This window comes from Phyllostomus hastatus, unplaced genomic scaffold (assembly GCF_019186645.2).
Source record: "Phyllostomus hastatus isolate PE091 unplaced genomic scaffold, TTU_PhHast_1.1 phas_scaffold_12, whole genome shotgun sequence".
In the NCBI taxonomy this organism is placed as follows: Eukaryota; Metazoa; Chordata; class Mammalia; order Chiroptera; family Phyllostomidae; genus Phyllostomus; species Phyllostomus hastatus.
In genome coordinates, this window is record NW_025334007.1 from 18,119,906 (window position 1) to 18,145,854 (window position 25,949).

The 25,949-nt window shown below is 39.7% G+C and overlaps 1 protein-coding gene across 2 annotated transcripts in view; it reads left to right on the forward strand.

Annotated features, from left to right (window-relative positions):
- The window catches only part of ARHGAP6 (Rho GTPase activating protein 6), a 462,552-nt gene that overhangs the window by 174,659 nt on the left and 261,944 nt on the right, over window positions 1-25,949 (forward strand). Inside the window, exon 1 of one of the 2 annotated variants that reach the window (XM_045856111.1) lies at window positions 25,432-25,728. The exons of the other annotated variant lie outside the window; for it this stretch is intronic. Within the exon in view, the coding sequence (XP_045712067.1) occupies window positions 25,684-25,728 (45 nt within the window). The 5' untranslated portion in view covers window positions 25,432-25,683. Of the gene's footprint in view, window positions 1-25,431; window positions 25,729-25,949 lie in introns of those variants that run through there. 2 annotated transcript variants of the gene reach the window in all.

A 25,949-nucleotide genomic window follows, 5' to 3' on the forward strand; every position in this document is an offset into this window, starting at 1 on the left:
GTTATTACTGATAGGTACTTATTCATTGCCATTTTTGTACCTGTGTCCCCCCCCTCTCTCTTTTCCTTCCTTTCCTTAAAGCAGTCCCTTTAGCATCTCTTGCAGAGCTGCTGTGGTGGAGGTGTATTCTTTTAGACTTCTTTTGTCTGGGAAGCTCCTTATTTGGCCTTCTATCTTGATTGAGAGCCTTGCTGGGTAAAGTAGCCTTGGTTGCAGACCTCTGGTTCTCATTACTTGGAATATTTCTTGCCATTCTCTTCTGGGTTGTAGTGTTTCCATTCAGAAGTCAGCTGCTAACCTTATTGGGGCTCCCTTGTATGTTACTTCCTGTTTCTCCCTTGCTGCCTTTAAGATTTTTCTCTTTCTCTTGGAATTTTGCCATTTTAATTATGATGTATCTTGAAGTGGGCCTCTGTGGGTTCCTCTTGATTGGGACTTTCTGCATTTCCTGGATTTGTGTGACTTTTTCTCTCATCAAATTAGGGAAGTTTTCCATCATTACTTTTTCAAATAGGTTTTCTATCCCTTGCTGTTCTTCTTCTCCTTCTGGTATCCCTATTATATGGATATTATTATGTTTCATATTGTCTTGCATTTCTCTTAATCCCTTGTCATTCTTTCTGAGCCTCTTTTCCTTTTCTTGCTCTTTCTGGATTTTTTTTCTACTTTGTCCTCCAGCTCACTGATCCGATCATCTGCTTTATTGATCCTGCTTTTGATTACTTCTACTGTGTTCTTCAGTTCATAAATTGTATTCTTCATTTCCTCTTGGCCCTTGTTGATAGTTTCTATTTCCTTTTTCATGTTGATATAGTTTGCAGTGAGCTCATTGTAGTTTTTCTGTAGTTGCTGGTAAGTCACTGTGAGCTCATTGAGCTTCCTGGTAACCATTGCTTTGAACTCAATATGTGATGGTTGAGTTGCCTCTATTTCATTTACCATTGTTTCTGAGGCTTCTTCCTTTTCTTTCATTTGGGGATTGTTAAATCACAAATTCTTTATGCAAATTTTATTGCTTCAAGCTAATTCTTCTCAGAGTCAACATCCTTTAGAAACACCTTCCTTGCCTGAACCATGTGTTCTTGACTAGTGATTGTTTGCATATTTTGTTGACAAATCTGTAGATAAAATTCTTTCTTGAAGGTTATTAATATGCATAAATACTCCTCTGTGAAAGTGACTACTTGGAAGAGGCCAGGCATCTAAGGCACAGGTCAGCAAACTGTACCTGTCAAGGGCCAGAGGGTAAATACTTTTGGTTTTACACACTAGAAAGTCTCTGTCATAGGCACTTGATCTTGCCTTTGTAGGCCCAAAACAGGCATAGATAGTTTGTCAATGAATTGTGACCACATTCCAATAAAACTTTATTTACAAAACCAGCAATGGGCTGCATTTGGCTCATGGGGTATAACTTGCTGACTCCTTATCTAAGTTAAAAAAAGAAAAGAAAAGTCCAGTGGGTTATGTAATCTTATGGGAAAATGTCCTCAAGTTCATATTTGTATTGGTTTAACTTTTTAATTTTGACTTTTAAAAACATTTATTTATGCCACAATGTGTTATGACTGTGTAGAAATGGAGCAACTTGTAAATGATAATGACACATGGAAGGTTCTAAGTACACATAGGTTTATGGAAACTTGATAGGTCATTATAGTCTGATGGTTGTCATCTCAGCTTACTTCCTTGAACTCTCAAGCATGTTTCCCTGGTCTTGAAGAAATGTGGGTGTCTGACATTGTATTGTCCTTCTTTTCACCCAGGTAATCCATAGACACAAGTAAAAAAGAAGGTAATTCTGTGTTTGTTATATTGCTATTTGTATTCTACAATATTTCCTCATGGAAATTTAGTGTCTTCTAGGAAAACTAACATTGCACTGAAAATCTGTTCCCAGCTTTTAGAAACTCCTCATCTGTAAGAACCTCTTTTTTTCTTTTTGGATAGTAAAATATGGTTTGACCAAAAATAACTCTGACAAAATGTCAAGACAAAATGTTGCTCTTGTGATTTAGAAGACAAACTTAAGTAGGAGGATACTTCTGCACAAATAAATAAACATTCCTTAAAATGTCAATCAGAATAATGTGGGCTCATTGTCCCTTTAAAGTATTTAAATACTTGCTGTTAAGGCTTATTAAATATTTACTACCAAGATTTCCACTCTCTGAGGTGATTTGATGTTTTATTCAGGGCCCAGAAGGCCTATTTTTGGTCAGTCATTCTTTTCTTTTTTTTTTTAGTACTAACTTTTTTAGTGTCATGCATATATTTTATTTATTTTAATTTTAATTGAATTTATTGAGGTAACATTGATTCACAAAACCATATGGATTTTAAGTGTAGAACTCAATAAAACATCGCCTGTACATTGCATCATGCGCCCATCACCCAAACCAAAGTCTCTTTCCATCCCCATTTATCCTGCCATTGCCCACCTCCTCCATCCCCCTTTTCTGTTGGTATTACCACACTATTGTCTGGGTATAAGTGATATATAGATATAGATATAGATATAGATATAGATATAGATATAGATATAGATAGATATCACACATATATATATTTTTTTGCTCAATCCCTTCACATACTTTTATCCAGTCCCTCAACCCCCTGACAGTTGTAGGTCTAATCAATGCATTCATGCCTCTGTTTCTATTTTGTTCATCAATTTATTTTGTTTATTAGATTCCACATATAAGTGAGATCATATGGTATTTGTTTTTCTCTGACTGGCTTATTTCATTTAGCATAATACCCTCTAGGTCCATCCATGCTGTTGCAAAAGGGGAGATTTCCTTCTTTTTTTTTACAGCCAAGTAGTACTTCAATGTGTAAATGTACCACAGCTTTTTTTATCCACTCATCTACTGATGGGCACTTGGGCTGTCTCCAGATATTGGCGACTGTAAATAACACTGCTAATGAACATAGGGGTGCTTATGTTCTTTCAAATTAGCTTTTCAATTTTCTTTGGATATATTCCCAGAATTGGGATTCCTGGGTTAAAAGGCAGTTCCATTTTAATTTTCTTTGAGGAAACTCCATACTCTTTTCCATAGTGGCTGCACCAGTCTGCATCCCCACAAGAGGTATTATCCCACTATTCCCACTTTTCTGAGAATCTTTATCATAAATGGGTGCTGGATTTCATCAAGTGCTTTTTCTGAATCTATTGATATTATCATATAATTTTAACCCTTCATTTTGTTTATGTGATATATCAGGTTTATTGATTTGCAAATATTATACCAACCTTGTGTCCTCAGAATAAATTAATTTTGATCATGGTATATGATCATTTTTAATGTACTGCTGGATCCAGTTTGCTAATATTTTGTTGAGAATTTTATTATCTATGTTTATCAGGGATGTTGGGCTATAATTTTTTTTATTTGTAGTGTCTTTATCTGGTTTTGGAATTAGGATAATTCCGGCCTTGTAAAAAAAAAGGCTTGGAAATCTTCCTTCCTTGTGAAATTTTTGGAATAGTTTGAGGAAGATAGGTATTAGTTCTTCTTTGAATTTTTGGTGAAATTAGCCTGTTAAACCATCCAGTCCAGGACTTCTGTTTGCTGGCAGTTTTTTGATTACTACTTCAGTTTCATTAGTTGTAATTGGCTTATTGAGATTTTCTGATTCTTCCTGATTCACTTGTAGAAGATTGTATGTTTCTAGGAATTTGTCCACTTTGCTCAAGTTGTCCAATTTGTTAGCATATATAATTTATAATATTTTGTTACAATCCTTTGTATTCACTTTTTGTGGCTGTGTCTACTGGGCCTGAGTGTGCATGAGAGGGGACAATCTGTGTACAAGTGTTGGCTTCCACCAACTCAGAGCTGGGGCAGATCCAGAAAAGGTCCAAGGCTTCCTGATGTCTGCTTCTACCTGTCAGCCACTCTACCTTGCCCTGAGATTTCCTGGTTTTCCTCCAGAGCCTTCTCGCTGAGATGCACAGACTTTTCCACAAGTTGTGAGCTTGGTAGGGTGGGGCAACTGGGGTTGGCAGGACAGGGCTAGTGCATTCCAACTAGGCAGCCACATGGTTAGGCACTCAGTGAGGGGAAGGTGGCCTCTACTACAGAGTCATACTATTCAGTCTCTGCCAGAGTCTCCAACTCCAGCTTTCCCATAAGGAGCATGTTCTAGGTTCAGGTTGGGTGCAGCCAGTGTCACCTCTGCAGGAGCAAGCTCAGCAGGGCAAAGCCACTGGGGCTTGAGATGAAAAATCAAGAGTCTCTGATTGGAGGTGATGCTGGCAAACCTGTAGGAGGGGGGAAGACACCTCCTCCCCTTCCCAGGCTATAGCCTTTGAAGAAGTCATGAACTGAAGGTCCCAGCTCCAAGCAGGTCCAAGATCTGCCCAGTGGGACCAAATCCAGCAAGGCGGGGCCCCAAGCTGCCTGAAAGTCAGGCCAAATGAGTCTCCCACTGGGGGAGCAGTGCAGGCCGAGCTTGCAGGGGAGACAGGAGTGGCCCTCCTGTGATACAGCCACACAACCCAGCACCTGCCCATATAATGCCCAGGCAAAAATCTTCATGAGAGATGCACTAAAAAAGTTTCAAACCTCTGTGGCACTCTGATTTCACCATGACCAAACCCAGCAGAGTGTGGCCACACATAGTGAAAAGGCAGGCCAAGCGATCCAACAGGTTAGAGGTGGGGGTGCCAGCGGTGTACTACAGTTTCTGTCAAATGAGTGAAGAATGGTACTTCCTGCAAAACCACACAGTTCAACTACTGTCTTCTTCCCCACCAAGAGCTTCCCCAGAAAGTGTGCTCTAGAGGTCTCTGCTGTTTGCAACTAGCAGGTCCCTCTGCAGGACCCCAGCACAGCAGAGTGGTGTTGCCAGCAGTTGGAGGACTAGGCAGTGCAATCCCCAGGCTGGTGCTGTCACAAAGAGAGTGCTCAACCCTGGGAAGGTGAAGTATGGGTCTCCAGCAGGCTCCCTTCTCACCCAGATAGGCTGAATCCCCACTGATTTTTCACCACCAAATGCTATGTAGGCTCTTCTTCTTGTCTCTGTTGCTCTGGTTTGGGGATCCCTCTGTGTAAATGAGAATCAATGCTTCTTGAGAGAGGAAGTTTCGCAGCTGAGATATCCCTCAGCTTCTCAGCCACTGCACATGGTTGTGGGTCCAGTGCTTCCCATGTCTCTGCCCTTCTTATCAGTTTCTATGTGGCTTCTTCTGTAAATCCTTGGTTATAATATTTCAGTTCAGCTAGCCTTCAGTTGCTTATACAGGTTGATTGCTCTATAATTTAACTATAAATCTGGTTTGGTGCCAGGAGAATGTGAGTGTAGCTCCCACCTACTCTGCAGCCATCTTGGAATCCTCTGATGAGTCACTCATTGGAGTTGAATGTGTGTATGTTGGTAGGACAGAAAAGGAATGGAATGTCAACTTTTTGCCAACAGCTCTTTGGCTGAAAGAAAATTTTTCAATTCTTTTCCTTTTCAGCATTAGTAACATGGAGAATTTGTTTGAGGCAAGGCATCAAAAGAGGAGAAAAAAAAACTTTTTACATCCATATTGCTCCTATTCCAATTGGAAAATGCGTGCCAGGTAGCATCATTGGTTACTATTTTTTTTTTTATTTTTAAAGCATAATGACTGAAGTGTTAATTTGGAACATGCTCAGATTGAATGGGCCTTATTTAAGCCTCATTCTGAAAGACAATACTAGAGAACATGATCTGCTTTCTCACTATGGATGCAGAAATTCTCATCAGAGTAGTCAGTTGGGACAACTTCAGGGAATAATATCTGAAGGGATCCTTTTATTCCAGATTGTAGAGAGAGGGAAAAAAAAGGAGAATTCACTAAGATGATTAACCTCTGGATGGAATAAATTATATTTATATTTTATTTAGAAGTGTTACTTGAATTTATATAATAACAAGACTTTGATGCTAACTCTGTTCTCTCTATGTGAAGCAACTGGTGACCCCTGAACATGGGTGAGGAAAAGTTAATTCCACCCAGCTTGTGGCTGGGTTTCACTTGTGCACCATTCATTGGGCACAGCAGGTAGTGCATGTGTTCTAAACCTCATGCTAGTGTGCTTTGGAATGGACATGCCTCATCCTAGGTATTGCTCTAGCTTCCACTTACCCTAATTCAGGTTTCTTAACCTTGCCATTCTTGATATTTGGGGCCAGATGAGTGTTTATTTTGAGGGCTGTCCTGGGCAGTGTAGGATGCTTAGCAGCGTCCCTGACTTCTACTTACCAGATGCCAGTTATACCCTTCCACTTCTCCCACCTTACATCCTCCCCATTATGAAAACCAAAATGTCCCCAGATATTGCCTAATGTCCCCTGGGAGGTAGAATTTGCCTGCCTGAATACTACTACTATAATTTCATATTGTACAGCCCTGGTTTTGGTATCATTTAACTAATTTTTAAAAGATTTTTGCCTATATTTTCCATACCACTCTGGGCTTCTCTCTGCACATTTGAGCCCAGTTTTCCATTGAGTGATATAGGGGAGAGGCCACATGGGTATGGAGTCTACACATCTAGATTTGGACAATCATATTTTTGTCTGTTGCTCAGAAGCAATTATTAAGTAGCACTACCTTAAAGAGTGTCCTAGTAGGGATAAAATTATCCAGCTTCCTTGAAATGTTGGCATTTTGGATCTCAAGAATGAGTAAGAGTTTTAAGGGCCCCTACAATCTCAAAAGACATTTTCCCCCTGTAAAGGTCTTTGAATCTTTCCTGTCCAGTTTTAGGAGCCTGGAAGTTTAAGTATTTCATGTCCATAAGGACTGCATACTGAAGTATTCATAAATTCAGATTTTGACCAATTAGACAAAGTGAGCTCAGACAAAAAAGAAAAAGAACAGTGCTTTTGAAAGAATGTTCTTTTCCCAATAGAAACACAGTTTAAAATTCTAAGTAAGAAGGAATTACTTCTGAGTTTATAATGGCCTTTCTGCTGGCTTTTACAATCACACTATTACTGGGATCAGGCTTCCTGCTTAGAAAAGTGCTTTGCAAGAATACTTCAGACAGAAGAGAATGAGTTTAGAACAGATTGGGCTACAATAGAAGAGAGTTGAAGAAATCAGAGGTGGTTTAAAAAGCAATCTTTCTTTTGGTCTTGAGAATAGGAGAATCTTTTTGTACGTCAATACATCCTGTCACATTAGAACAGACTGCTTGCTAAAGCCTTAAGTGGACATTAGGATTCTGTGGTTCCTGGCATGTACCTTTGCTAATAAAGCATACACAAGAAAAACTCCAGGTAGTAATATGCACTGTAAACTGTAATCAGTATCAGCCTCCCACATGAAAATACGAAGACGAGATTTTCAGCCCACAATGAAGGCAAAATAATATGCTATCATTTTGCCTATGTGAGACCATTCCATTTAACAAGTCAGCATTACTTTGGTTATCTGCAACTCAGTACCAGCTGAGGTTTGATTTTTAAAGTAATACAAATTAATAGAATGTATATGAGATGTTGAATATAAATGTGCTTTTCTCCCCATACTTTTCTTCTTTTGTCAGCCTCCTGGAACCTTTATCTTCTCTTTAACTTAGATAAAACCCTCTAGGTCAAACTCTAGAGAGCCAAAGTTGCAGATCTTTGACAGAAAAAAATGAGGACAGATAGATGACTTCACGCATGAAAAATTCCTTCTCCCAATCTCTTTATCTTCACTTTGTGATGTTTTCACCCTAGGCACATACCGTCATAAAAATTGCATTTCTAACACTTTAATTAAGGTGTTTTTTATCTTCCATTGTATTTCAGTAGACTTTTCAGGTATTTCCTGGGTCTTGTTGCTCTTACATCTTGGCTGTGAACCATGAGTTGGCAAATGTACTATATTTTTTTCTGTGGTTCTCTGTTCAATAGCCTCCCATTGAGACAGTCACCTCCAAAAATGGTCTTTAATCCAAAATATAGCCCCTTGCAAACTAAGAGAAACTGAGTATAGAAAATATGATGGAAATATCTGTTTTATAATCATTGAATTATGCTTTTGAAAGTGTATTTCATACTTTCAAATAATATAGAATATTATCTTAGGACATAGTGTTTTAGGAGGGGTGAGCTTGTCTGTACACAGCTGCAAGGGACAGCAACCAGGAAATATGAGCCCTTCTACCTTGCCTTGTAAGAGAGCATTCAATGATCATTTGAACTCAGCTTAAATGAACTCAAAATATAAGGAATCAATCTAGTGTTAGTGTTTCAGAAGACCAAAAAATGCCCCAAAATGTGTAAGTTTGAGTTGGCTAAATTTAGAATATTAGCATTATAGAACTGTATGCCTATTAAGAGACTACCCAGCCCTGCCCTTTGCCTACATGCCCCAAAGTTGCCTTCCTTTAACTGTCTTCCAGACCAAAAATGTGCTATCATTTTGCCTAAAGAAGGATGTTATTCACCATCTTTAACATAAAGATTATCACCAAAAGAACAATTTTTGGGGGGCGGGGGGGGCACTGACTACGCATGAGGAACTTACTTTTAAGTACTGTGGACACCAAGAAATATGGGATATGTTTTCTCCATCAGAAAGTGTATGACCATGCTCATGGGCTTTCAAAGCAAACAGGCTGTAAGGTCAGCTAAATGTGTAATTTATGGATCCTGAAAAAGCAGTTTGGAAGGTGGGCTTTTTAAAAAATTTCTGTTTAGGCTTAACTATATGAAGTTGTAAAGTGGTGCTGGAGGCTGAGGGAGCTGTTTGTGTGCTGTGTTGTCTGCCTCAATTGCACTCTTGAATTCTGGCTGGCTGCCTAGTCTTATGTAGGAGGCTGGCTAAGATGTGTGTACTTCTCCAAAACATCAATTTTAGATTTTAAAAAGGATTAAGAAATCGAGGCATGTTTTAAAGGAGAAGGTCAGAAGAAGTAACCAGGTCTTGTTAAAGAATTAGCTGGATCTTTGGCTGATACATTGATTGTGTTAAATTTGTGCCCTCCCATGGATGCAAATGAGGAGTTATAAAGGAAATAATAATATTAAATGCTAAAAACTAATAAAAGGAATGTAAATCTAATTATTAGAGTAATTGATGATTATACTTTTAAAAAGACACTGCTAAAAACTAAATTTGGATGATTGAGTAATTGTAAATAAATCTTGATAGTCGATTCAAAATTTATGGTACATACATAAGATGTATTACTTTTCATATTCCATCATTATCCAAAATCTTTAAAAATATAGCATCATTTTATGTATCTTGCTGAGACTTGAGACTATATATGTGTTGTGTGGTGTGTATATATATATAACCATGTATAAATGTGTGTGTATATATATGTTTGAATACATATGTATAGACATTCATGAGATTTAAAAAATTAATATACTCCAAAAGAAAGAAAAAAAACTGGCAAGTGATGAGATGGAGCTGCATCCGACTGTTTATAAACATCTCAGATTTAGATTATCTTAATGTAACCTCCCAGGTCTGCTAGCTCCTCAAAGGACATTTTTTTTTTTGAAAAATAAATCCAAATATCAGTTTAGGAGAAACCACAGAAAATTGCATGACTCACATTTTTTGTGGAAGTGAAGGTCTGGCAGTTGAAGGCAAATCGACAGCCACACAGCTGCTTTGGCCCCAGTGTTTGGGTTACTGCTGCTTCAAAGGGGGCTCCTCCTTAGGGAAATAACTTCCCAGTTCCTTCTCTTTTCTTCTTAGCGGTCCCAGAAGGAGAGGAGAGTTGCGGGGCCTGCGGCCATTATAACAAGGGTTCCATTGCCAAGCTCTTGTTGTCTTAAGTTAAGTGGGCATCTTGTTTGGGGGGACAAAAGCACTTGGAGAACTTTGTCATAGGAGAAGCAAGTTACTCTGCTCCTTGGTGTCCCCTTAGTGTCAAATCATCAAGGAGTTAGGTCTCGGTGTCGGATAACAAAGTTGTGAATAGGGGTGAATGTGAAAAGATGGGACTCACAGTTATCAAAACTCAACCTTTTCCCAGGATTTTGAGTGGAGTCTGCTTTTATCTTGAGAGACCAAAGAGAGCCCTATCTCCTAAACCTTATGTAGACTGATGTGCCCTTGAGAAGCTCCCCTGTTCTGGGAGCCACATGTACCTCTCACCCATGCTGGGTTTCCTTGTGGAAAGCCCTTGAATATATTTATTCTATAATCTAAAATATAGATTGGACAGCATCCTTGTGATTTCCTGTGGACTTTTCTTTTATAGAGAAGTGGTTTATTCTTTACTAAGGGCAAGAATTATGATTTTAAAAAGCTTTGCTTTTCAATACCACATTATATTATCCTGATGATAATTTTGAGCCACCTGCAACATTCAATATCTGGGCATAAGGGTCAAAACTGGGCCCAAGGAAAGCATTCCACTGGCTAAATCAACATGTAACTCCAAGCATCAGTCACTTCCATTGAAGTTGATGGCAGGCCAGGTTCTTTCTAGACTTCCTGGTGCTATAACCACCCAATGCTGATTGTTGACATCTCCTGGAATCATATTTAATAGTAGCACTCAATAGATATTTCTCCTGTGGTTGCTGTATAGTACGCATGGGACCAGGCTCTGGGAGTAAAAAGATGACTATGATAGCCCCTATCTTTGAGGAAGAGTGTTTCAGGAGGAAACAGACAAGATGAGTGTCCTAACAGGAGCACAAACACAAGGCTAGCAGAGCCTTTTGATGGAGAGGGAGGGTCTATAAGTTTGAGGAAATCCAGAGAGGCTAGTGTGAATTATATAGGCAAAGGAAAAGTGGAAGGGGTAGAGGAGGGAGGTGATAGATGTGTGGGGGAAGAAAGTGTTACAGAAAGAGGGAGTTTCTGCCTTAAAAACAACAACAACAACAACAACAACAACACCCCACTCATGTTCAATATGTGACCTAGAATTTCAAAGGGCATCTCCCTTGGGAAGAATCCAAGGAGGTGGTAAATGGCTACATTTTGTAATGTTCAGAATGTGAGGATGATGCTATATGCATTATGCTAGTTGTAGAAAAAGTGTTGGATTTCTGAATACCTAGTCTGAAAATTTTATATATGCCCGTATTTGTGTATATAGTATGGCCTATTGTAAAGTTTATGCCATAAAAATAAATGAACTGTTAATAGTTCAAGTTTACTTCCTCTGAGTGGCATAGGGTTTTGAAGATGAGACAAAACTGTCCGACTCCAGGGGCCAAATATAGATATGAATGGTTTAGAATCTTCTGCTTTTCTGGTGTCAGAACACATGATATGGTGTGGCATATAATTGAATCTGATGGAAATGGGTGTAAACACATTCAAGTTTGGAGTGAGGTACTTGTATACCAAGGGACAGCATGTGTTTAAGTGGAACCTAATCAACAAAACAAACAAGCGAGCAAAATATAACTGGAGACATTGAAATAAAGAATAAACTGACAGTAACCAGAAGAGAGGGGGAGGGGATAATGAGGGAAAATAGAGGAAAGTCCATCAAGGAACATGTATAAAGGACACATGGACAAAGCCAAAGGGGGTAGGTACGAGGGTGGGAGGTGAAGATGGGTGGGGTGGGGAAAAATGGAGACAACTGTAGTCGAACAACAATAAAAAATTATAAAAAACAACAAAACAAAATAAAAAAGCAGGATTAAACTTCAAGGTGAAGGAACAGGGAAAACTTTCTATTTGACAACACTTAGAAAACAGTGACAAGGAAACACTTTGAACTAATGATTTGAGAAGAGTAAATACAAACACAACAAGGAAATGTTTGTTTTGGGTTATGATTTATATTGTTCTAGGAGAAGTGAGGGTATGTGTGCCTTCTGCAAACCAAATGAGTCCCACATACATTTACCTGCTACTTCCAGAAATAACATAAACATGTTTCTAAAAGTTCAGACATGTGGAGCAGCAGAGTCTAATTTGGATTCTGGTTTATCTCTGGAAGTTGTCTGTTTGCTTCAAGGCTATAAATGAACCAAAATAATTGAGGTGTTAATAGAAATGAATATATAAAACATATAGGTTTTCTTTGGACTTGTAAAACTCCAAGAGGGAGAAGATGAAAACTGAAAGTAAAAAAAAATCGAATAAAATAAAAAGTGCTATTCTAGTTTTGTAAATCTGGAGTGAGTGAATATTTTCTGTGAAAGACAAGATATGTTAGGCTGTTGAAAGTAGTCATAAACAAATACATGCATGTGGGCATGGCTGTGCTCCAATAAGACTTTATTTATGAATGTCAAAATTTGTACTTCATATAATTTGCACTTGTCATGAAATGTTATTCTTCTTTTGATTTTTCTTTCAACCATTTAGAAATGTAAAAACCATTGTTACGGATTCTGGTGCCAGATCTGAGGCAAACATCTCTCCTCATTTGTTCTTTTAGAACAAATAAAAGAAAACAAAACCTTGAAGTGTAACATGCTTACTTTTACAGGATTTTGTAAATTAATTAAGTGGTTATTTTTCATCTTTGGTATTTTCCTGCATTTTTCTATAATGCTTCGTGCCCCTCTAACACTTTCTAACATCAATCGTTGTACATTTAATAAGCACTCACCCTGAACTGAAATGCTGGGGACAGACGTCAGAGGAAAAGAAAATATTAGCAATAGAAAGTGGTACAGAAGCTCCTCTATTTATGGAATTTCAACTTGTGCACTTTTGTAGATACAAACAAAACCATACTCTGCAGTAAAGCCCTCTGGTTCTCTCCTCACCACCAAAATATGTTAAGAGGTTCTGGGAGCTTTTTGTTTCTGCTTTCACCACCCCCCAGCTTGTTCTTCAGTCTACCTAATATTTACTGTCTTTCTGCTTGGTGCTGAGGAGTGTTGCCATTAACCCCATCTTGTATGATAATGCCAGAGGAAATAGAAGAAGAAAGTGCTATAAGAAGTAGCAGAAAGGAAAGAAAAAAGAAAATATCTTTTTCCAAGTTGAAATATGTCAGAAAAATTGTTGGAACTCCTTTGGTAGGAGGAACAATTTTGAGGACAAAGACCTTATCCTGCAACCTGAGAAAAGTCCTATACTTATGTGGGAATAATAAGCGTTAATACAGATCTTATAGAGATCTGGCACTTTTCTCCTACAGTGCACACTTGCACACACTCACACACAAATTGAATCCTCACAACAAAGATGGTAATCAACAAATGATGCCATAAGATGGTTGGTAAAACAGAGAAAATGTCACTGTGTGACTGGGGATTGGCATCTTAGACCTATCTGTGATAATCCAGGGGAAGGAATGATATCCAATAAATCTAGTCTCCCAGTCAGAAATGGTTCCATGACAAAAAATAAATGGTTCCATGAGATTTTTGGAACCTACGCAACCCTAAAATAACTGGCTAAATGACAATTGGGGGTGCTGAAACTACGAGAAATTACCTGTAGGGCTTGTGAAAATCTGATTCACCACATCAGATTTTCAGTATATGAAATGAAATGGGTCTAATGTGGACAAAGGTGCCAGATAAAGTATTTATCTGCCAGGAAGGGAATAACACAGAGTGAGTGAGAAGTGTTGGATGATCAACTAACATATCACCTTGCTGGAACTACATCTGGGAGCTTCAAGCTTCTATCCTGTTCAGGACCTCTGGGCATAAGAACAGAGTCATAAACAGCCTTTAGAAATTAACAAGTTTTCAACCCAAATGTGTAGTGGACACTTGCTATTGGTGTTGTGCCCAGAATATCTCAGACCTTTTACCAGTTTTGTGTGCCTGTCCCATCCCCCAACTTCTGTGTGGTTTGCTTCTAATGAGCAACATCTGTGAACTTCTTCAGACGACTTCCCTTGGGATTCTCCAGAAGTTTCCTTGTACCCACAAAGAGCAGGAAGTGCCTGGGAGTTACATCGACCTGGAGCATCTCATAGTCCTTGACTGGCAGGTGTGAGAATATTAAAATTCAGTCCTTTCTGCTTGAGGTGGCACAACTCTGAGAGAGAATTTACACTTGAGAGCTCCCCCAAGGATCAGGCTGAGACTGGACATTGCTAGAAGTCACACCGTTATTTGGCTTTCTCACCTTTCCTACCGTGTTAGGTTTATCCCACCAGTTTCTCCTGGGAATATGTCCTTAATAAATCACTTGCATATGAGTCCTCATCTTAGTGTCTGCTTCTTGGGAACTTTACTTAATACAAGAAGCAACCATATTATTAAGATAGATAAATAGCACAAGACCTTACCTTCAGTCAGCAAGGAAAAAATGAATGAAAGAATGGACTGAACGAATTAATAGAAGCCGGTCTCTAGCCTTGTGTTACTCATGTTATAATCAAGAAAAGGGATAACACATTGACATTTTAGAGTTGCAGGTCCTATCATGAAAATGTCACATAGTACAAACTGTCCAGCTGATGGTCATCTGGGCTCAGCTTAAATATTGCTGGGAAGAAGAAATCACTATCTTCCAGGATAGCTGCCTTTCACCTTTTACACCAGTCAATTTACTATAAAGACCTCCCCTCCTCCCTCACTCCCTTCCTCAGCTGATGGACAATTGGGTTGTTTCCACCTTTTGTCTGTCATAAATAATGCTGCTATGAACATTCGCTTACAAGTTTTTGTGTGGACATGTTTTTTTTTTCTTTTTGTTATATACCTAAGAGTGCAATTGTCAGGTCCAATGTACAGTGCTTTCATGTGTTGAGTCAAAATCTGAGTCTTCATAACTTTCACTCGTAGTCTTTGTCCAGACTTCTGCAGAAAATTGAAAAGGCTTTCCTTTCTTATACATGACATCCCTTCAGATTGTCTATCATTGTCTCCATGTTCTTCAACTTTCAAAGGCTGAATTTTCTTTGCTCCTTCCATCATTCCATTGTAAAAATGGGACTTAAAGAAATGCAAACCAATAGCCTTGAAATCATATTGTCTATTATGATGTACAAAACATCTTTCTTTTGTTCCAAATCTCAGACTTTCCCATCAACAATGGCGAACTAGTGGCTGATAGCTTTTTGTTGTTGTTGTTTTTTTCCAGGAAGAGAGACAAAGAATTATTTTCTAAATGAGAAGGTTTTTCAATAGGCTCTGAAGGGATTTTCCCCTTTGGGAAACATAAAAGAACTAATAATTTGTATAATTTAAACACATTTGTCATTTCCTGACATGTTAATGTGAGAAAAGGAATTCCATGGTTTTGAAAAATAAAACTTAATGGATATAAGTTACCCTAAGAGCTTTGAAAGAAGTCATGTGTAGCATTCTTTTTTATTCATAAGTCACAAAGACAATGGGGAGAAAACTTGATACACCCACAGTAAAATGCAGCAAGTTACTTAGCAGGCTCTAACTAGGCCAAATGTTATCTTCATTTCTTCTTCCATAACTACAAGTGGATCTGATTCTTGCTTTTTAGTCATTAGTTTAGGGATATTTTTCACCTTCTGTTTTGGCTGCATTTATTTATTTATTATTCAATTTATTGGGATGATATTGGTCCACAAAGCCATGCAGGTTTCAAGTGTACAACTCAGTGAAACATCATCTGCACACTGCATTGTGTGCCCATCATTCCAAGTAAAGTGTTTTACCGTCTCCATTTTCTGCCTCTTTGGCCCCCCAGTCCTCCCTTTCCCTGTCACCACACTGTTTTATGTGTCTATGTGTCATATATATAATATATAACATACTATATGTCATATATATTTTAAAGATTTTATTTACTTATTTATTTTTAGGCAGAAGGGAAGGGAGAGAGAAAGGGAGAGAAACATCAATGTGTAGTTGCCTCTTGTGCACCCCCTACTGGAGACCTGGCCTGCAACCCAGGCATGTGCCCTGACTGGGAATTGAACTGGCAACTCTTTGGTTCACAGGCCAGCACTCAATACACTGAGCCACACCAGCCAGGGCGTATATTATATATATTTTTGCTTAATCTCTTCACCTTAATTCATCTAGCCCTCCAAAATCCCCCTCTGACAAATGTCAGTCTGTTCCATGTGTCCATGCCTTTGTTTATATTTTGTTCATCAATGTATTTCGTTCATTAGATTCTACATGTAAGTGAGATTATATGGTATCTGTATTTCTCTGACTGGTTTATTTCAGTTAGCATAGTACTCTCCAGGTCCATCCAGGCTGTTGCAAAAGGTAAGGTTTTTCTTTATATGGCCAAGTAGTATTCCACTGTGTAAATGCACCACAAGTTTTTATCCACTCATCTACTGATGGCACTTGGGCTGTTTCTAGATCTTGGCTATTGTAAATAATGCTTCAGTGAACAGAGTGGTGCATCTATTCTTTCAAATTAGTGTTTCAGGTTTTTTTGGATTCATTCCCAGAAGTGGCACCACTGGGTCAAAAAGCAGTTCCATTTTAAATTTTTTGAGAAAACTCCATATGATTTTCTGCAGTGGCTGCACCAATCTGCATTCCCACCAACAGTGCACAAGGGTTCTCTTTCTTCCACATCCTCATCTACACTTGTTGTTTGTTGATTTATAGATGATAGCCATTCTGACTTGTGTGAGGTGATATCTCACTGTGCTTTTAATTTGCATCTCTATGGCGATTAGTGACATTGAGCATTTTTTCATATATCTATTGGCCATCTGTATGTTGTCTTTGGAGAAGTGTCTGTTCAGGTCCTTTGTCCGTTTTTAATTAGGTTGTTTGTATTCTTGGTGTTAAGCTGTATGAGTTCTTTATATATTTTGGAAATTAACCTCTTATCAGATGTATCATTGCCAAATATGTTCTCCCATTCAGTGGGTCCCCTTTTCATTTTGTTGATGGTTTATTTTACTATGCAAAAGCTTTTTAGTTTGATGTAGTACGATCTGTTTGTTTTTTCTTTTGTTTTTCTTGCCCAAAGAGATATATCAGAAAAAACATGAGGTCTGTCTAGAAAATATCCAGCCATGTAACATGAAAAATGGAGACATTTATTGAAGAGAATACAAGAAACATTGTACACAGGACAATGATGCCTCAGTCCCCTTCAAAGTAGGCACCTTGGGACCTCACACAGTTCTTCTAATCACCATCAGCTGCCCTGTTGTATTTTCCTGAATCTCATCCACAGTCTGAAATCTCTTCCCTTTCATAGGTGATTTCAGTTTTGGGAAAAGCCAGAAGTTGTAGCGTGCCAAATCTGGGCTATAGTGGGGTGAGTCCCCTGGGTGATTTGATGTTCTGCAAAAAAAAACTCTGCACAAGATGTAATGCATGAGCGGGTACGTTGTTGTGATGAAGCTGCCAATCACTAGTTGCCCACAGTTGAAGCCTTCTGAGTCATCCCAATAGTTTCCACAGAGGAATGTTCAAGCTTAACACAAAATGTGATGCAGATTTGTTGCTCTACTCACTCAGTCATTTTGAATGCAACAGCCACACAGTGCACATGCTTACTCAATGGCGTCTACTGCCCCCACTGACTAGTACAGTGAAGTCATCATTGTTAACACATGCACATTCTAGTCCACTCTCCTTGACTGCCAGGTTACATCGATGTCATGCAAACCATTCCCATTATGTTAACGATGGTTGGACTTTTTCCAGGCAGACCTTGTATTACTATGAGAAATGTCTGATATTTTACTGCCCATTTACTTTTTTCTGGGATTTTTATGGTTTTGTGACTTATATTTAAGTCTTTCATCCATTTTCAATTTATTCTTGTATATGGTATAAGTTGGTGGTCTATTTTCTTTTTTGTTTTATATATATTTGTTCAATTTTTGAAACACAATTTATTGAAGAGACTGTCTTTTCCCCTTTGTATGTTCTTCCTTCCTTTGTCAAATGTTAACTGAGCTAGGGATGGGTTCTGACATTGTCTTATGGTATCTGCATGACCTTAAACAAGTCACTCAACTTTTCTAAGCACCAGTTTCTGCATTTTAGTCCCATGACATCAAAGATTCTCAAAGAGTGTTGTACATGTTATCAAGGGATCTTACTAAAGATGGTAATTTTGGGGTGATGCTACAAGAGACTCTGTTTCAGTGTATTTTGGAGAGGTGCTCACAATCTGCTTTTAAAAAATTTTACCCCAAGTGATTCTGATGCACATGGTCTTGAAGATTATACATTCAGACACTGATTAGCCATTTCTTTCTAGCCCCTTTTCTTCTTGCCCTATCTTTTGGTGAAAGGGAGAAGAACCCTTATAATCTTTCCAGGAAATATTTTTCCATATGTGCTATATGTATGAACATGCAGAAAGATGGCTACCAAAATAGAAATAATGAAAAAGCCCTAGTCGGATACTTAGGTTCTAATGTATTAGAATTATTTTGACCAGAACAATTGTACATGTAAAGGGGTTCTCAACCTTAGTGCTACTGATATTTGGGGCCAAATCATTCCTTTCTCTGTAGGTATCTGTTGGGGGGATGGTGGTGGAATTGGCTTGTTCATTGGTGGATGTTTAGCAGCATCCGGGGCCTCTATCCACTAAATACTGGTAGCACCACTCCCTTCTCCCAAATTGTGACAATAAAAAATATGTTCAAATATTACCAAATATGCCCTGGGGGACAAAACTGCACCTGGTTGAGAACTACTTTAATAAAGCATGGTCCCAAAGAAAGAGAATCAAGAAATTAGTCTTGGAGCAGTTTTGTTTGGTTGGCCTCATTGCACAGCCAAGGCTGAAAAGGCCTTGTTAAACTGTTGGTGTTCAACTTTTATGTACCAAGCATTCCTTGGGGATCTGAAACTCTTTGGCTCATTCTATTTGGTGGATTAATGAGATACAGAGAGGTTAAGTGACTTGGCATGCAAAGGACACTCTGTTTCATTCTCCTCATTTTATTATACTTGACAACAAATTCTCAACTTTTGCCTTGTATGTTCTGTTCCTTCTAAAAATGAAATCATAATCACAAAATAGAGTAATTGGAGTAGGGGGCACCATTACATCTGAAATTGTTTTGGACGTTTCAGATAACAGAGTAATGCAAGGTGTCATCATCATTCATAATACTGCTGAGCTTTTGAAACTAGTAGTTGTGTTGGGTGACTAAGCAAGTGTTCCAAAGGATGCCGTAACTTCCAGTTTTGATCATACACATGGCCAATTTCTACTTGTTAGCCTTTTTACATGCTGTGTTGGTGTAGAATGTCCTAGAGCTCAGCTGCACTCTTCTCCTCTGGGGAAATTTCTCCTTGTTTTATTGGATGGTGCAAGACTTAGTCCACAGAAAGAAAATGTGTTGTTGCTGTGAGATGTACTACTAAGTGAAAATCATTAAAGGATGGATTTCTTATGTCTAGGAAGGGTTTCTCAACTTTGGCACTTGACATTTTGGGCAGGATAGTTTTTGTGTGTGTGTGTGAGGGGGTGGTGTCCTGTGCATTTTATGATGTTTAGCAATATCCCTGGCTTGTATCTATTAAATGCAAGTGGAAACTGTCTCCCCACATCCCCTACCCAACAGTTGCGACAACCAAAAAGTCTCTAGATATTTCCAGGTGTCCACTTGGAGAAAAAAACTGTCCCCATTAAGAACAAATAACCTGGGAGATATGGATGGGGCACTGGCAGGGTCTTCTTCCTTTCCCCTTTTATATGAAGGCACCCTAGCAATTTAATGAATGAGTCTGACTTATTGTAGAGTCTCTACTTTGAGATGTCCTGGAATGGCCTGCAAAGAGATTTGGACCCAACTTCCATTTCCACCTTGACTCCACTATTTATCCGATGTGCTAAGCAAATTAATTACCTTCATGAATAAAATAGAAGTGGTCATACTTTCCTCACAGTATTATGCCAAGGATTCAGATTTGTTTTTTTGAAAGCATCTAGTTGGACAAGGGGCCAGTGATGTAGGTTCTCAATGATAAAGGGAATTGTAATTTCAAACAATAATTTTAGCACCAGAACCACTAGTGCTATCATGAGCATTTCGCAGGATTTACCTGCTTGTAACAGCATGCAGAGGAAAGGAGGTTGGAATTGGGTGGGTGGAGGAAATAGACTAACATTAGCATATGGATATAATGAAAAGTAGCTTCTTGATTCTCAAACTTTTTTTTGGAGAGGAGTCATAACTACAGGGGTTGCAACCTCTCCTTTTGCTTAATGACCCTTGAATAGAAATTTATTTTAGAAACATACTTCTGTGGATACTTCTTAAGGGCACTCTCCATGACTTCACGGCACTGAGTAGCCATTGTTCAATGAAAATATCAAAATGGCAAGAACAGGACAAATCAAGGACACCAAACTGAACTTATTGTTGTGGTCAGTTTAGCCTCACCTCCCTCCCTCTTTTCTTTCCTTATATTCACAGATTATCACATTCTCAGTTCTGGTTGATATACAGGGGTAGGGCAAAAATAGGTTTACATTTGTTCTTATGAAAAATAATACAATAATAAAAATATACAAGAATAAACAGATTTGCATAGTCACAATTATAAACCTATTTTTATCCCACCCTGTATAATTTTTTAATATTCATGGTTTTAGGAATCAAAGCTGAGGGCAATATTACTAAGCCATGCAAGAACATTCTTTTTGCCCTTCTTCACTCTATGTCACCACAGTCTCAGGTACCATTTTTGGGACCCCAAGGAATTCTTTAGACTGGGATCTGAAGACTGGTCTTCAGACTGGGATTGTCTCTCTAACTTATCTGCAAAAAGGAATGAAAACTTAATTCTTCCTTGGATTTCTCCCATATCCATATCCCTGTTAGAGTTAATACAAAGGGAAGAATTATGGCTGTGTGGCAAAATGGTGATTCCTTTAGAGGCACTTATGTTTACAGTTGGGTCACTAAGATTCCCCCACCCCTGCACAGTATGCTGAATTTCTGCCTAATAAAATGTTCAGAGTATAACCAGTGTACCCATTGCTACTACCTGTACATGTGGATGGAGTCAACAATAGCATTTCCGATTCCTAGCAGGCCTGGTAGGTCCTTCTTCACGTATAAAGGAAATGTGAGTTTGACAAGGAAGACCTGAAGCTGTTTCCCCATCTCTCCTTCCTGATCCTGGTGTTTGATTTCCTGAATTTTATCTTTGTAGCCCCATGAGAAAACCTTAAAAGAGAGACAACTCTAAACTGTGTTCAGTCTTTATATAAACTATGTTCAGTCTATTTATACTGTAGTGTAAATAAAGGTTCTAATTGGTACAATCTGTTTAGAAACTGTTGGGTATTGTCCAGTAAAGTTGAAGATATGCATTCCTATGACCCAACAATTCTGTTTCCAGATCCATGCCCTATAAAAATGCATGCACATGTGCACAAAGAGATATGTGTAATGATGTTCAAGCAGATATATGTAACGATGTTCAAGCAGTAGCCCAACACTGGAAAGGGCACATATGTCCATCAGTAGTTGAAAAGATAAAATGTGCTAAACACATACAACAGAATACTGGCAGCAATGGGAATGAATAAACTGGAGCTACATACAACATCATAGAAGAACCGTAAAAACATATTGTTGAGTAAAAGATGCCAGATGTAATAAAAACATGCTCCATTTATTATAAAGTTCAAAAACAGGTACCATTAAGCTGTAAGATTTATAGATGCATAACTTCCTAAAAGCAGTGGTTCTCAAACAGGGATTATCTTGTCCCACGTTCCCAAGGGACATATGTCAATGTTTGGAGATATTGTTGGTTTTCATAACTCAAGGAGGGGGATAATACTTGCATCTAGTGAGTAGATGCCAGGGGTGCTGCTAAACATCCTGCAATGCATAGGACAGCCTCCATACCAAAGAATTATCAATATGACTCCAAAACTACAAGCAACAAAAACAAACATAAACAAGTGGGATTACATAAAACTAAAAAGCTTCTGCACAGCAAAAGAAACAATCAACAAAATGAAAAGGCAACCTACAGGATGGAAGAAAACATTTGCAAACCACATATATATGGTTTATGTATAAGGGGTTAATATAGAAAAATATAAAGAACTCATACAACTCCGTAGCAAATAGAAATAATGTGTGGACTTAATAGACCTCTTAGAGTTCTGCACAACCTTCTAGGTCTCTTCTCAAGTCCTGAATAAATGGACTGAGAACTGAAGAGGTGTATGATTCACTCTCAGATTAATTTAGGAGCCTTTCAATATGAACTGATCATTTCTTTTCTTAAATGCTTTGTCCTATCTCCCTTAACCTTTCAAACACAGAAAAACAGCTCTTTTGCACTTGATAATTTAACTGCAACTTAATGTTGAATTTAGCAAGAAATATGCTAGCAGGCAGAAGTCATTTCTAAAATGTAAGTAAAGCAGGCCCTCGAATAATGTTGTTTTGTTCACTGTTGTTTCATTTTGTTCTAATGTTGATGAGAAAAAAATTGACTCCCACGGGAGCCCCTGTCTGTGTGGAGTTTGCATGTTCTCCCCACATCTCTGTGTGTCTTCTCTGGGGACTCTGGTTTCCTCCCACATCGCAAAGATGTGCCTGTGAGGGGAACTGTCGTGTCTACATTGCCCCAGTCTGAGTGAGTGCAGGTGTGGGGGTGAGGGGCCCTGCAATGGAAGGGCAACTGCCCAGGTGGGTCCTGCCTGGTGCCCTGAGCTGCTGGGAGGGGTTCCAGCCACCTTGACCCTGAACTGGACTCTGTGGGTTAGAAAATCATTCTTCTACTTGTGTTTATTCACCTTTCTCAAATGTGTGTGTAGCTCACAGGTATTTCAATATTTCATATTAAGAGTGTTTGGGTCTTTATTTAGAAATTTGGTGATTTTTTTGTGACCAGAACTATGCTGTAAGAGCATTGATATAAATTAGCTGATGGTCAAATTTGTTTCATTGTATATCTGTGACTTAAAGTCACAGTTTCTAAGAACCTATGGATTACATAAAGTGATGATTTATTATACACAGTTTGGGAATCATGGATTATTTTCAGCTTACAATAATGCCATTTAGTGACTTAATACACTTTCCAAAGACAGAATACAAACAAAATCTAAGACGACCCAATTTTAACATGGAGGTGACTTATTTATGGGTAATGATCAAAGGACTAGGGTTAAGGTATTTTAAATTCAGGGACCCACCTTGTATTGTGTATATATATACACATATATATATATATATATATGTATATATATACACACACACACACACACACACACAATACATATATATATATTAATAATGGAAAAGATTTTGTAGGGAAAGGGATTTTAAGTTTCTAGATCTTAATTGCAGATATGATAGAGAAAGAAATCCTAAGGCTGGAGAGTTCATCTTTCTACCTAAATAGAACACCATGAAGCAAAGGTCCCTACAGTGGGGCCATTGTGTAAACAGCCCTCTTTTGATGCCCCAGCTGCATTCTGTGAAAAATGTGGTGTGTGGTGAAGCTGGTGCTAGTTATCCACCTTATTCTAAGGGGGTTTTGATAACAGCTTTAAAGGTTGCTTGCAGCAGCAGAGCAGAGTGAAAGTGGAGAGGGGACTTTAGTGTGTCATTTTTCCAGCTCTGTCTGCACATGTCAGGGAGCAGGGAGTTCCTCCAAGGTGAATGGGCATGCTCTGTCCTCCCACATAGCAGAGGGAAAGGAGTCCTGGGCAAGGCAGGCTACAGGTAGAAAGAGACCTGGGCAAATGGTAAAACTGACTTTCCCTTACCACAGGCAGCACTCTGGCTGGAATTTTTTGTTTTGGGCAGGAGTTTGATTTTAAGTTTATTTTTTTGGTTCTTCTAATTTAAAATGCACATCGTGAAGGGGATAAATTGCACAAATCTGAACTGTACTACTCAATGAGTTTTTACATATGGGGTGTACTTGAATAGCTGCAATATAGTTCAAGGCACAGAACATTTCCAGCACCCCATAAGGTTCCCCGTGTCCCTCCCCATCTTGGTAGTCACTGTTTTGGCTTCTTATCAACATAGATTAGATTTGCCTATTTCAGTTCAACATTAAATACCATAATAAATGAATGGAATCTTACAGCATGTTTTCCTTTGTGTCTGATTTCTTTCTCTCAACAGGATGTTTGTGAAAATAACCCATGTAGTTGTGAGCCTTAGTACCATTTTCCCTTCATTGTCAAGGAGTATTCCATTGTATGAATACATCACAGTTGGCTCATCATGCACCAGTTCATAGACATTTAGATTGTTTTCATTTTGGTGATTCTGCCTGAAGATACTATAAACATTCCTATTCACAAGAGGTCATTGGCCCCCATTTTTCTATATACCTAGGAGTGGAATTGTTGTATCAGAGAGTAGGCATATGATCAATTTCAGTAAATACAGTCTTACAGTTTTCTAGCAGATGAGCTGTCATGGGATTATGTAGCAGTAGATTCTTGAGGATACCTGTACCCCTGGCTTGACATTCTTAGTCCTTTTTACAATCATGCTGCCAGGTGTTGTAAAATATTATATGCCAGTGGGTGGTTGGTCCAGCCAAATTGCAAAGGCTCAAACACAGCGGCCACATCCTATTTTCCTACCCTCCCACCCCCACAGAGCAAGTGGAGGGCCACTCAGGGAGTTCACTGTAGTGGGACCCTGAAGAATTGACACACGCAACCCAGAAATCCACCTTCCACTTGATAGTCACCCCTCTTGGACTTGGATTGATTGATTTCACTGAGTCTGAAGTGTTTGCTCTGGCTCCAGACTCTGCTTTTGTCTGGACTCAGCTTGTAGGAGGGTGTCTAGAAATCACAGATGCTAGGCCTGGGGAGGGAGCCGGTGCTCTTCTCCACGGACTTTTAAACTGCAGGTTTCCATTAGGGGACTGCAGACCAGAGGCCACTTTTAGGTGGTGCTGTGAACCTCCAGTGTGTGCTCACAATGATTTGGTTTACCCGGTAGCATTTGCAAATCGCGTATGTTTCTTCTGTTTCCAAATCCTTGCTATGTCATTTTCTGATTTGCATCTAAGAACTAAGACACAGAAAGCAGCGCTTTGAGGACCCTGCCCTCCTCCGCTCAACTCAGATCCAGTCTGGCATCAATGCCAGTCCTCATGTTCCAGCGTACTTTCCAGGACTCCCAATTCCAGTGGGGTTTCCCAGACATGCCTAGGTCCTGCAAGTTTCACTAAACTGGCGCAGCCGGGCCACCCTCTAGAGTGGCCTGCCTTCCCTTAGCAGTTCTCCTCTCAGGCCTGCCCTCTCTTAGGGTTCCCGCGGTTGAGACTTTCCCAAAGGAGGGCTTTCCAAACTCCGAAACCCCGCCCTCGGTGTAGTGAGTTCCCAAGTTAGTGGAAGTCTTTCTTGGAAACCAATCTCGTCCTCTGGCTGGTTGAAGGCTTGCTCAGGGGCGGGGTGGCAGGAGGTAGGAGCGCCAGCGGCTCTGTCACCTGTAGTGGGCACACTGCGTCGCTGTAGCCTTCAACAGCTGGCGGCAGCAGCCGCTACAGGCGCGGAAGGACTTAAACGTCCGCCCACCGCCACTGACTCCGCCGCTCCCTCCTTGCCTCACTTCTTTTTCTCCTCCCTCCTCCCCTCTCCGCGTCCTCCAGCTCTTCCCTCCTCCTGTACTCCAACTCCTCCTCCTCCTCTAACTTCTCCACCTCCTTATCCTCCTCCTCTTTCCCATTCGCCGCTGCCTCCACCCTGTCCCTCCGGCTCCACGGCGGGACTCCGGTGCCCTGAGCACTTAGCACTGCTCTCCAGGCGCAAGGAGCAGGGCTCGCGGCCGAGGTCTGCCCAGGATGGCCGTAAAGTAAGGGGACCTAGGAGAGGCGCCGAGACCTCAGGCTGTGTTCGGGGGCTCACCGCTCTTCCTCATTAGGGACATGGGGGACCCGGTGTACCGCAAGAAACCGCAGCTGCACTACGCGGTGAGTGTCCCGGCTCAAACATACAACAGGGGGCGCCACTTGGCCGGCCTGGGAGGGGACAGCTCATTTTTGGTGGGATCCATGGCTCCCCAGAGGTCTTCGGTGGTGTGGGGTTGAGTGGGGGGTGCTGCGTGCATCGCCCCCCTCCCCCAGTGTCAACTGCCCGGTAACTCAGCTGCCCCTTAGAAGGGGAGCCCCTAACCCCGGAGCCCGCGGTGGTC